Raw genomic sequence first — 13236 nt, forward strand, 5'->3', positions numbered from 1 at the left:
CTGCTGTAGAGTTAAGAAAGGACTTGCCATTGTCTGAGTCCTGGTCTTTCAAATACCTTCTATTCACTGTGGCTCTTCAAGTCTGAGTTCTGCTATCCCTAATTAACATTCATGTCAGAAGCCTTGGGTGCACTACAGGTTATCACAATGGGAAGTGAGAACACCAGGAGAAAAAAAAAAGTGAAAAAACCTAGCAGCTACCATCAGTACAACTTAATAGAAAAGGCAATACTAAGGATGACTGGTTTGTTAGGATCAAAAACTACCATCGAGAGAATCTCCACATGTGCTTATCTATTGTTCTCTTGACTGGAAAACAAACCCCATTTCAATATCTCAAGACGTTATTAAAAAGGCACTTTCACATGAACTTCCTGGATAGAAAATGAATAACTCTTAGAATCCGGAACTTATGGTTTAAAGCACCAACAAAACCATGCAGTGGGCCTGTAGAGCAAAGTTTTACCTTAATAACTTTTTTTTCTTTTTTTTTTATTATGTTATGTTAATCACCATACATCATATCATTAGTTTTTGATGTAGTGTTCCATGATTCATCGTGTGCGTATAACACCCAGTGCTCCATGCAGAGCGTGGCCTCTTTAGTATCCATCACCAGGCTAACCCCTCCCCCCACCCCCTCCCCTCTAGAACCCTCAGTTTGTTTCTCAGAGTCCATAGTCTCTCATGGTTCGTCTCCCCCTCCGATTTCCGCCCCCTTCATTTTTCCCTTCCTGCTATCTTCTTCTTCTTCTTCTTTTAAACATATAATGTATTATTTGTTTCAGAGGTACAGGTCTGTGATTCAACAGTCTTACACAATTCACAGCGCTCACCATAGCACATACCCTCCCCAATGTCTATCACCCAGCCGCCCCATCCCTCCTACCCCCCACCACTCCAGCAACCCTCAGTTTGTTTCCTGAGATTAAGAATGCCTCATATCAGTGAGATCATATGATACATGTCTTTCTCTGATTGACTTATTTCGCTCAGCATGATACCCTCCAGTTCCACCTTAATAACTTTTTTTTTATTCATTTGAGACACAGAGATACAGAGAGAGAGAGAGAGAGAGTGCATGAACAGGGGGAGAGGCAGAGGGAGAGGGAGAAGCAGGCTCTCCACCGAACAAGGAGCTGGACGTGGGGCTCGATCCCAGCACCCTGAGATCATGACCTGAGCCGAAGGCAGACGCTTACCCATCTGAGCCTCCCAGGTGCCCCTTTTTAATACACCATGTTTATTATTTACCTTTTACTATTTTTTTCAGAATTTAAGTGCATTCTGAGGCAATCGACGAAGTTTCATTTCCTTTCTTTGATTTTGTTGTGCAAGATTATTAAGCAAAGACATTTTTTTGAATTCCTGATTCACACACACACAGATCCTTTAGGACACTACTGCAGAGGCATAATCACCACATTCTCAGTTGCAGCCAACTGTGTTTACCTACTTTCGGACGTGTAACTACAAAGAATTTACATAATGTACAAAAAAAAAAAATTTGAGTCTTTATTGGCCATAATTATTGTTCCAAGAAGAGTTTTTGTTTTTACTCAGTATCTACAGAAAATCTGCTGGGATTTGGGAAGGTGAAAGGACATCTTTCTCCCTGAAATGTAACATATAATTATTTGAAATTGTAGTGAATCTTATAGAAATAATAACTGGGTAATATGTTGAAGTTAACTTTTAAGGAAAGGGTTAGAGTTTTGTTCATTGTGCTGTTCACCAATATTTCAGGAAAGATACTGATGTCAGAGCAATAAGTGTTTAAGGGAGGATTTGGGTTAGTGATTATCACTCATATTTTAGTAAATACTTGATCTGCCACTTAATTCTGTCACTTGACGGAATTATCAGTTTAGATTGGAGATTTTGGCTGTTACTGTCTTTCTACTGGTATTTGTATTTTGGCCTTTAAATATTTCATTAGCTTAATTCCTAAGTGAAAGAAGAAAGAGGAAAAGGAAAAATTAAAAAAAGAAAACCTCAAGCTCAAATCACTCAGATATGCCATTTCACTGCTCTTCCAGTAAAAGGTTTGATGGGAAAGGAGACTGTACCTATTAGCTAATCTCTAAACTGCATCTCATTTCTGAATCTAATTTATTAGCTCCTCACATGAATAATCAAGGTTTGACTACACAAAATTTATTGCCAACATTTCCATTCATAGATGGCTAAATAGAGCTCACTATCTTCCTTCCCAACACCCTTATGCTCTGTGACAAAGCTAATGCCCATCCCTTAGCTTTAACCAGAAGTCCTCATCCACATTCCTCAATTGTTTCGCCCCTCATGTAATCCACCCCCAATAAATCTCATACTTGAGTTTTCAATGTTGTCATCTCGTCCTCTTCCCCACAGGTACTATGTCTCTCAGATCAGACTCTAAAATCTCCCATTCCATAGTACCCATGAACACACCATATCTCACTAGTTCAGATTGTTCCTTGACTCACTTCTTTTGTTAAATTATCTTAGAATAATCCATCTTTTTTATTATTATTATTATTGATATCTAAATTGTGAATATGGGGTTTAAAGAGACTGAGGTATCTGAGAAACAAATCCTTGGTTTGAGTGAATAGAAAAGTACTGGACACATAAATAGAGTTTGGAAATAGAGGAGGAAGAGGTATGGTAAGGCCTGAATTGAAGAAGGAGGTTTGATGCACGTTGAGTTTGATATTGGACATCCACTCAGATCAAAGCGGCAGCTAAAATTGAGATTGTATAATATTACATGGTTCTATCATGACAGTATCTTTGACAATGGGAAAACTAGAGCAAAAATACTGCATTTCCATGTAGCTTGCTGTAGTTAAGCTGAACCAGAGATTCAGATTTCTTTATTCATTCTTCCATACCAAACTTAATACACTGTTCATAGTAAAATAAGCTTCAACAAAATTACAGTATTGACAATACTGTTGGCAATGAAAAAGAATAGAATAAAATAAAAATACTTAAGGATCTTTATTATGGTGGCATCTGTAAAGTAGATTTAATAAGAAGGATGAAAGAAGCATGTGTGTGTGTGTATCAGATATTATGTGGTTAAAAAAAGGAGATGCTGATCCCTTATAAAACCTTTAAAGACTAAGACCCTAGGTTTTCAACATTATGCCTTGGGGTGCCTGGCCGGCTCAGTTGGTAGAGCATGCAACTCTTGATCTCAGGGCTGTGAGTTCGAACCCCACATTGGTTGTTTACTTTAAAATAAAGTCTTAAAAAAATTATGCCTAATTTCACATTAAAACACAGCTTTCTTTCTCTACGTTACCACCACCAGTAGTCTTATAAGTTTATCTAGCTGATCTGGAGGTCTAAGAGAATATTAATAGTGATTTGAAATAAAATACATTGAGCTGTTAAAGCAAGAATGAATGAGAGAGAGAAATGTAATGCCAGCAGGATCCCTGAAACAGAAGAAAAAAATACAGTGAGAAAAGGTTTGGTTGCCTTTGAACAAGCCAGTTGCAGGAGTCGGGTCAGAGGAGTCTGAGTTTGAATGAAGCACTTTCATCTCAGACGTTAACATTTAAGTAGTACTTGAGTGTGGATATTTACTATATCTTTCTTAAATTATTTTGATCTTATTATCTCCACAATACATGTTTAAAACTGCTTAGAAATGGTGGAGGGGTTGCTAAGAATGAAAATCTTTTTATCTGTGAAGCTTCAGTGTCTGGGTTTCCAAGCCCGGATGCTAGCAACTTAAAGAAGAACTACGTGCTTGACAGTCCTTCTGTAACAATGGAAAGAGAAGAATCGAAGGGAAAATGTATTGCAGTGGCAGATTTGAAGCCCTAGAAATCTGCTTTTGTTGATATTATAGAAGAACCTGCAGAACCATTTAGGAGATGATTCGGTCACTTCATCTTTTGTACCGTGAAACCTTCCCATTGTCCTTGGAAGCTTGCTCCCAGATAAGCCTCTGTATCTGTGGGCTGCAACAATAAAGCTTTACAAGCCTAAGCAAGTAAACTGGATACTGAATTATATAACCCTCCAGGAAGTGCTGGGAACATTAAAAAAAAAAAAAAGACTAAGTTGCCGATGCAAGCACATTTTTTTAAATTCATTGAGCAACCAGGAAGAAAGAACTTCCATAAGAATAAGTGAGTTTTCTAAAAAAATAACCAAATTCATAGTCATTTGTACACTGAAGTGCTACTAGCCACAAAGGGAAAGAACATGTACAGTGGCATTTAAGTGTTAGTAATCTTTTGATGGACAAAAATCAATTATTATACAGGAGCAGCACAGTGGGAAGCACTCAACATATTTAGATAGGCCTGAAAAAATCTGCTGCAAACCAAGAACTCGGAGGGAAAACAGGCATTCCCTATCTGAACTTAAATACTCAGTCACCTGATACTGCCCCAGCTAGTGGATCTATAACAGTAAGGACAACAAAATAAGATTATAAACTGAAGATAAGAGCACATACTATTCTTTAAAAGCACTCTATGTAAAAATAAATAAATAAATAAATAAATAATCTCAAAAAGTAAGTAAGAGCACTCTCTGTCTTGTTCACAATGAGTATTTTTGTTATTATTTTTGGTGATTAGGAATTTATATTTTAATGTTGCTATGAAATAAATAAAATCCTCATAAATAAAAAGATTAAATTTTTAGATCCATTAATAACAACAAACATAAAAAGCAAGGGAATTTTTTTTTTCTTGGAAAAGTAACAGTCTACATTGAGTGTTGTTTTTTTTTTAATTGTATTTTATTATGTTATGTTAATCACCATACATTACATCATTAGTTTTTGATGTAGTGTTCCATGATTCATAGTTTGCGTATAACACCCAGTGTTCCATTCAGTACGTGCCCTCTTTAATACCCATCACCAGGCTAACCCATCCCCCCACCCCCCTCCCCTCTAGAACCCTCAGTTTGTTTCTCAGAGTCCATAGTTTCTCATGGTTCGTTTCCCCTTCTGATTTCCCCCCTTCATTTTTCCCTTCCTACTATCTTCTTTTTTTTTTTAACATATAATGTATGTTATATTTGTTTCAGAGGTACAGGTCTGTGGTTCAACAGTCTTACACAATTCACAGCTCTCACCATAGCACATACCCTCCCCAGTGTCTATCACCCAGCCACCCCATCCATCCCAACCCCCATCACTCCAGCAATCCTCAGTTTGTTTCCTGAGATTAAGAATTCCTCATATCAGTGAGATCATATGATACTTGTCTTTCTCTGACTTATTTCGCTTAGCATAATGCCCTCTAGTTCTATCCATGTTGTTGCAAATGGCAAGATTTTGTATTTTTTTGATGGCTGCATAATATTCCATTGCATATATATACCATTGTGTGTGTATATATATATATATATATATCTTCTTTATCCATTCATCTGTTGATGGACATCCTGGCTCTTTCTTTAGTTAAGCAAGGGAATTTTAATAGCAACTGAACTTGAAATTTGAAGATCAGAGAGATAATATGAAGTATATTAAGGAGAGGACATGAGGGGTGCCTGGGTAGCTCAGTCATTAAGCATCTGCCTTAGGCTCAGGTCATGATCTCAGGGTCCTGGGATCAAGCCCCATGTCAGGCTCCCTGCTCAGCGGGGAGTCTGCTTCTCTTTCTGCCTCTGCCCCTCTCCCCCCATGACCCCTCCCCGCCCCAGCTCATGCTCTCTCTCTCAAATAAATAAATAAATTAAATCTCAAAAAAAAAGGAGAAGACATGAGTAGACTGAAGCTTTAGGTCCAGAACTGCAGGTAAAGTTATATAAATTTCCAAATTATATGATATCATAAATCTTCATTCAAGATTTTAAAAAATAATGAACATTTTTTTAAATGTTTCAGGCTTTCTAAAATGAATTATTCCATGATATAACCATATACTGCTCCCATACAAGGTATCGGGCATAGGTTTTGTTGTTGAGGGGGAGTAAAAGATATTTATAAATAAGTTGCTTAATCTCAATTCTAAAGAGAAAAAATAAGGTGTCCAGATTGTCTAGAAAAATGTGAAATTGGGGCGCCTGGGTGGCTCAGTTGGTTAAGCGACTGCCTTCAGCTCAGGTCATGATCCTGGAGTCCCTGGATCGAGTCCCACATCGGGCTCCCTGCTCAGCAGGGAGTCTGCTTCTCCCTCTGACCCTCCTCCCTCTCATGCTCTCTGTCTCTCATTCTCTCTCTCTCAAATAAATAAAAATAAAATCTAAAAAAAAAAAAGAAAAATGTGAAATTATGGTTTAAAGAGGCTGAAATAAAACTGAGTGCTACATTAAAAGAGGAGAGAAATAAGAGGGGCAAAATATCCAACCAAGCATAGTCTAATCTTGGCCTCTACAGAGGGGAATGTCTAGATGTTTGAGGATACACCCATGATAGTAATACAGTGCTCTAGCATATGTGGAATTTCTGGATAAGAAGTGTTGCTTTAGGGGAACAATTCTCAATCAAGATGTTATTTTGGTCATAAACTATAGTTGCTAGACTTCATTTCATAGTATTCGTTGTTCAAGTTGGCTAAACACATGGGTTGAAATCACACTACTCTACGTTTTAGCTGTGTGCCCATGAGTAGGCTATTTAGGCAATCAGAACATTAGCTATATCAATTGTCATAATATTAATAATGGTGTCTACCTCAAAAGGTTATTGTGACAATTAACCAAATAAATACATGAGTAGTGCTTTGAACAGGGTCTAGCACGTAGCAGGCATTAAATAAATGTCTGCTATTTTTTTTTGTAATGGACTATGTGGTCTTATTCTATAAAGCTGAGAAGCTGACCAAGGCACCAGCCCCAGCCATCCTAGTCTTCTTTGCATTTTGCAAATTTTTGAAGATCCTTCTTGCTTTAGGGTCCTTGAGTATCCTATTCTCTCTGCCAAGAACATTCTTCTTCTCTTTCTTTACCTTGCTAATTCCTTCTCAAACTTCAGGTATCTGCTATCTACTCCTCTATAGGGAGGCCTACCCGATTAGTCCTTTCACTCCTGACTCCCGGTATAACTCAGGATTATCCTGTAAATGGCATTAACCCATTATCTTTTCCTTATATCCTAATCAAAAGGTTTGGTGTGCATGTGTGTGTGTGTAAATGTGTGTGTAATCCTCCCTATGAATCCTTACCATTTTCTAAGCTCCCTGAGGGCAGACACCATGTCTATTTTGTTCATCAAACAAAGGCTTTTAGCATGTCATCATCTTTCAATACATATTTGTTAAATAAAAGAATGAATAAAAATAAATTCAAGAGAAATGGAACTGATTATGATTAGCACACTGATAATGCCAAATCCTAGAATACTTTACTGTTTTTTCTTAAGACACACAATAAATATATTGGAAAAGAAGCATAAGTGAACTTCTCTTTGGTATCTCCACAACTTCTCTTTGTGGAGATATCATTATTCACAACACAGCCAGAATCCCCTCTGAGATTTTTCCAAGAGAAAAAAGAACAAAATAACCAAACATAAATCAAATTATCATAACCTCCTTATAAAATATAAATTAAACATCAGTAAATTACATCAAGTATAATGCTTACTAAGTAAAGTAAATAATCTCTTAAAATCTGTTCTTTTCTCGATTGTGGATATTTTGTAATCAGAGTATCCAGAACAAGAATTTTTTCACTAAGTGATATAAAAACAAAGTGACTTTCCTTTTAATAAATATGAGAATCACTTAAAGACCAACAGAGGGACATACTCTAAAATAGAAATAACTTCAGGGCTCCTGGGTGGCTCACTCGTTAAGCATCTGCCTTCGGCTCAGGTCATGATCCCAGGGTCCTGGGATTGAGCCGCGCATTGGGATCCCTGCTCCGCGGGAAGCCTGCTTCTCCCTCTCCCACTCCCCCTGCTTGTGTTCCCTCTCTCGCTGTGTCTCTCTCTGTCAAATAAATAAATAAAATCTTTAAAAAACAAAAAATAAAATAAAATAAAATAAAAATAAAATAAAATAAAATAAAATAGAAATAACGTCTCTTTCAAAATGTAAGCTTAGTGTATTGCTCCACAGTCGATTTTACATCTTAGTTACACAGAGTAATGATCTGAGCAGTTGTTCTCAATCATTGTTATAGATCAGAATTACCTGTGGAATTTTTTTAAAAAATGAAGATTTCCAAAGTCCAAAGCTCAGAAATACTGTTTCAAAAGGTATGAAATGTGTTTTGGGTACAAATACGTTTTTAAAAACTTTATGCCTGGCTTTAATATGAAACTAAGGTTAAATACCACTTGCTTATCAATAGACACAAAATTGTTCATGATTGAGAAAAATACCTGAATACTTCTTATAAAACAACCCTAAGTAATTAAGATTGAGAAATTATATGGATAGTCTTAATCACCTGCTTTGTTTGGACAAGAAGTTTGCATTAACCTTCATAGATGAAAAATATTTAAGTATAATCATTCAAAAGTTGCTTACTTCTTCTAATTTTCCATTTAATTAAATACTGTTTATTTAATTTAATTTGACAAATATTTGAGTGCTTGCTATGCATAGGGCACTTTTCTCTAACATTAAAATATCAAAAGAGTATAAAATTTGATCATTGGCCTTATATAGATTCATGTCAAATGGACATACAGATATATACATACTTTTAAGATAAAAAAACAGTGCCTAGTAAGTGCCATAATAGGGTATTATGATACATAAAGTATACATCCCCCAACCCCACACACCCCCCAACGACATACACACAACTTAATGGAGAGATCAGACAGTTTCATGGAGTGGTTGTCATTTGACATGAGTCTGGAAGGATGAATAGCATTCTCACAGGGAAATGTAAAGAACTGAGCAAAGTTTTGGAGCCATAAGATAAGTGATGTATCTGGGAGTTTGGCTGGATCAAGGAGAACACCAAAAGAAGTGCCAACTGCTGAAGACTACAGATATCTCTTTTTTTTTTTTTTTTTTAAGATTTTATTTATTTATTTGAGAGAGAGAGAATGAGAGACAGAGAGCACGAGAGGGAAGAGGGTCAGAGGGAGAAGCAGACCCCCGCTGAGCAGGGAGCCCGATGCGGGACTCGATCCCAGGACTCCAGGATCATGACCTGAGCCGAAGGCAGTCGCTTAACCAACTGAGCCACCCAGGCGCCCCAGATATCTCTTAATATAGCGCTCATTATGAGCATTGTAGAGACACATATGATGTAAAAATAGGAGACACAGTCAGAGCCTATGCCTCAAAGAAATGTTCAGTGATGTTTGGAGAAATATTGCACACATGAAATAAGCAAAGAATAGTGTAATATTAATTCTAAATAATATAAAATACTGACAAGTACAAAAATATCTCAGAAATGGAGAGAAACATATTACAGACAAAAGGAACAGGGCTAACACAGTCACGGGAGTAGGTTAACTGAAAGGGAACAATAGGAAATGATGAAGGAAAGGTGGGAGAAGACAAAATTATAGAAGGTCTTGAACATCAGGGTCAAAATTTGGGTCACTTTTTAATGGTCAATAGTGATTCACTATAGACTTATAAGGAGGGTAACAGGAAAACGACAGATTATTATAATGAAGAGTGGAGTGCATTGTAGAAGGAGAAGGCTGTCAGCAGTAAGAATGGTTACATGGTTACTGCAATAGTCCTAGCAGGAGGAAATGTGGTCCAGGACATACAGGCAGAAAAGAGATGTATTAGCATCTTGTGGAAGCATTTCAACTGAAGAACAAGGCCAGTAAATTGGTGGGTATGAGAGTACCTTTGAAAACAGAGGGAGATATAAAGAGAACTTAGGAAGTTTGGATATGATGGATAGGGAGCAAGTATTCACTGAGGTTCTCAGCAAGGGAGTGATTAAAAAAACTCATGAACTTCCATCACTGTCATTTCATGATTACCAGCTTTGCTTCATTATCAAGATTCTTTAACCCAAGTTATTTTCTTTTGACATGCCTAGAGATCTGACATCCCTCATTGTTAATAAAAGGACAAGATTATGAATTCCTCCTGGCTTGATCTGCCACCATAAATCAAATTTAGAAATTATACAAATGCTAAAAGTGTGTGGTGGTTTGTTCTGAACATTAATCTCACATTCTTATTGACTACCTGGGAAGACACAAGAACTAGCATTGATAAGCTTATTCTGTAGGTAGAAAGTACTGACTTAATAACAGAAGAGCTCCTTGATTATTCTAAAATTAAAATTCCCATTTCAAATGGCATTGTAGGAATAGGTAAATATTACTGTGTGATCTATTTAAGATATATAATTATAAAAGGTGTAAAAATACCCAGTGCATCGGTATTAAGTCTGTTACTGGTGAAAATTTTTCTGGCTTAAAAAAGTACTTGTCATATTTAATTTTATTAGAGAGATAAATAAACCAAAAGTGATTTTTCACAATGAAAACAATTGAAAGCAAGGTTGAAATATAATGATAATAGAAAAAAAAATCCTGAAAAATAAATGACATGCTCTCTAACATATATTTGCAGGAGATGAAAGCAGAAGTAAAGTTCACATGCAGTCCCTCACATAACTTATTTATACATCTGCAAGTCAATACATTTTTCAAATCTTAACATTGAAAATTCTTCAATGGTACCTAATTTTGCAGAAATGTAATGATTTCTAGTAATACATAAAGCTGTATTATTAATCAACATAAACAGCCCAAACATTAATATAAGTTACATCATTGAAGACTAACATAATAAAATTGTGGCTAAATTAACCTTGACTCCTCTGTTATACAGTAATTGCTAAATAACTGCAAAATACATTACATTATGTTCTTCCCTGTTCAAATTATAATGTCCTTTTTAATCCACTTCCATGTTTATCTACATTTATCTGAAAAAAATGGAAAAGCAAATACTTACCAAAATGGTGGTAACGATCAAAGAACGATTAGATAAGGAATCTGTGATGTTGGTTGGCTTTCCCTTTTGACTTTCTGTCATATTCAGGCCACTGGCTGGATCCCAAGTTCCAATCTATAAAATAGCATATGGACTTTGTAAATTGTCCATCAGGCACCTGGGAGAAAGTACTGCAAGAGAAAGTTAAGATGGCTAACACTTATTATTCACCTCTGCTGCATTATCTGCTGTCGTTAAAGTAAAGGCTGCTTGTTTTAAGCATGATTCACTGCTCTGTGAAGTGTGTCCAGTGAAGTGTGACATTAAAGAACAAAATGATCCACAGGACCTCTACAGTCAGTATGGGAGCTTAATTTTCCATTCAAACTTTCATTCACCAAGATAAACCACATTTGATGATACCTTGATAGCTGGCTAGAAACTCATTAATAGTGCATATCTTTTGCTGTAATGGATCTATCTCATCCTCTCATTACAAAGATAACATGCCATGTTATATAGACAAAGCTAAAAGACAGAGCAAACCCTGGAGATCCAGGATAAATTAATAGATGAAGGCAAACTTAAGAGCGGCATTGATTGGTTTTTTGCATGACCTCCAATAGGGCAAAATCATACCCAGAATTACCTTTGGAGCTTTTACAAATACACCTTTGAGCATTCAAAATACTCCAAGGAAACATTACAGCACAATCTCATCTGAGCAACCTATTCTAATACTTCTACCTGTTTGCTATTTAATATGTACTTTAATTTAACTAAAACTCTCCGATAATTAGGCCATATATTCTCAGTGTTCAAATGTTTTACACTCCCCTGAATACAGCCTATAGGATGATACCAGCACACCTCTGGGGGACATATATAAGCATAGGATGCCACTGAATGCATACGCTGGGTGGTTTATGTACTCCGGCACCATCACCCTGCCATATAATGATGGTCAGCACTGAAGAAGAACAGAGGCAAAAGAAGATTCAAGTCAGTAGTTCTTTTCTCCACCCTCTCAAACCTAGGAGTCATGGATAATAAACTTTGCTTTCCATATCCCTCTAGCCAATTACCCAATATGCTTATTCAAAGGAAAGGAAAACTATCAATTATCAGTTTATCTTTAAAATAAAGCTTCATATATAAATTAAATAATTTTAAAGTGACATTGATTTCGCAGGTAATATTTACCCTGGTCTACCTAAACAACAAAGTTACCTATGCTAACAAAGGTCTAATCAGCGTAACCTTATCCAATTTAAATATTATGATCCTTTTTATTTTTATTTTTTTTATATTTCATCACATTTACTTTTGATCCTTTTTTTTCATTTCCATAGTTTTCTTAGTAACTTATTAAGATGTCTATCTCCCTCTAATTGGAGAAACACAAATATAGAAACATTAGTAATTTCTGTACTTCATAAGAATAGATATGCCATTCTAATAGTTGTGTGTTAAGTGCAAACCCAAGTATATTTTTTTCAAAAAATGCATTAACTAGGGGCACCTGGGTGGTTCAGTTGGTTAAGCAACTGCCTTCAGCTCAGGTCATGATCCTGGAGTCCTGGGATCGAGTCCCACATCAGGCTCCCTGCTCGGCAGGGAGTCTGCTTCTCCCTCTGACTGTCTCCCCTCTCATTCTCGCTCTCTCTCTCAAATAAATAAATGAAATCTAAAAAAAAAAAGTGCATTAACTATATCAGGGATTCCATATAATGTTTTTTTAGTGATGTCTTAAAAAAACCTCCTGGGGTGCCTGGGTGGCTCAGTCGGTTAAGCATCTGACTTCGGTTCAGGTCATGATCTCAGGGTCCTAGGATCGAACCCTGCAGTCAAGCTCCCTGCTCAGTGCGGAGTCTGCCTCTCCTACTCCCTCTGCCCCTCCTCCCTGCTCATGAGTGCTCTCTCTCTCTCTCTCAAATAAATAAAATATTTTTTAAAAAATAAAAAATAAAATAAAATAAATCTCTTACCATAATTTCTTATATTGAGTTAATTTTCCTCCTACCATTAAAAACTATATATTCCTGATGTTTGTGTCAATATAGGAAAAAGTCAGATAATACAGTGAGAAAAAAATACTGATTTCAACATTCTCTCCAAAGTAAATTATTTACTGGTCAATTAAATTTATTTACTTTAGACTATGAGGACCATGATGTCATAAAGATGGAGTCTAATTGTAATTTAGGGTCAATAATGAAAGGCCTTCAGGGGCCAGAGAGGTAACATCCATGTGTGAAGAAAAAGGGCATAAGCCAGTAGTAAGAATTTCCAGGCAAAGGTATGCAGTTTCTAAATTTTACAAAATCTCAAGGCAAAATAGCAAGTAATAGCCACAATCCAGACCCTCCTCTTCTCACAGCTGTGTACCTTGGGG

General features: G+C 36.4%; 1 protein-coding gene across 2 annotated transcripts in view; it reads right to left on the bottom strand.

Moving 5' to 3' along the window:
* The window catches only part of GRIK2 (glutamate ionotropic receptor kainate type subunit 2), a 666284-nt gene that overhangs the window by 243253 nt on the left and 409795 nt on the right, over positions 1-13236 (bottom strand). For both annotated transcript variants that reach the window (XM_021693614.1, XM_021693616.1), the window contains exon 9: positions 10863-10976. In XM_021693614.1, the coding sequence (XP_021549289.1) occupies positions 10863-10976 (114 nt within the window). The remainder of the gene's footprint in view (positions 1-10862; positions 10977-13236) is intronic.

Source organism: Neomonachus schauinslandi, chromosome 8 (genome assembly GCF_002201575.2).
Source record: "Neomonachus schauinslandi chromosome 8, ASM220157v2, whole genome shotgun sequence".
NCBI classification, from domain to species: domain Eukaryota; kingdom Metazoa; phylum Chordata; class Mammalia; order Carnivora; family Phocidae; genus Neomonachus; species Neomonachus schauinslandi.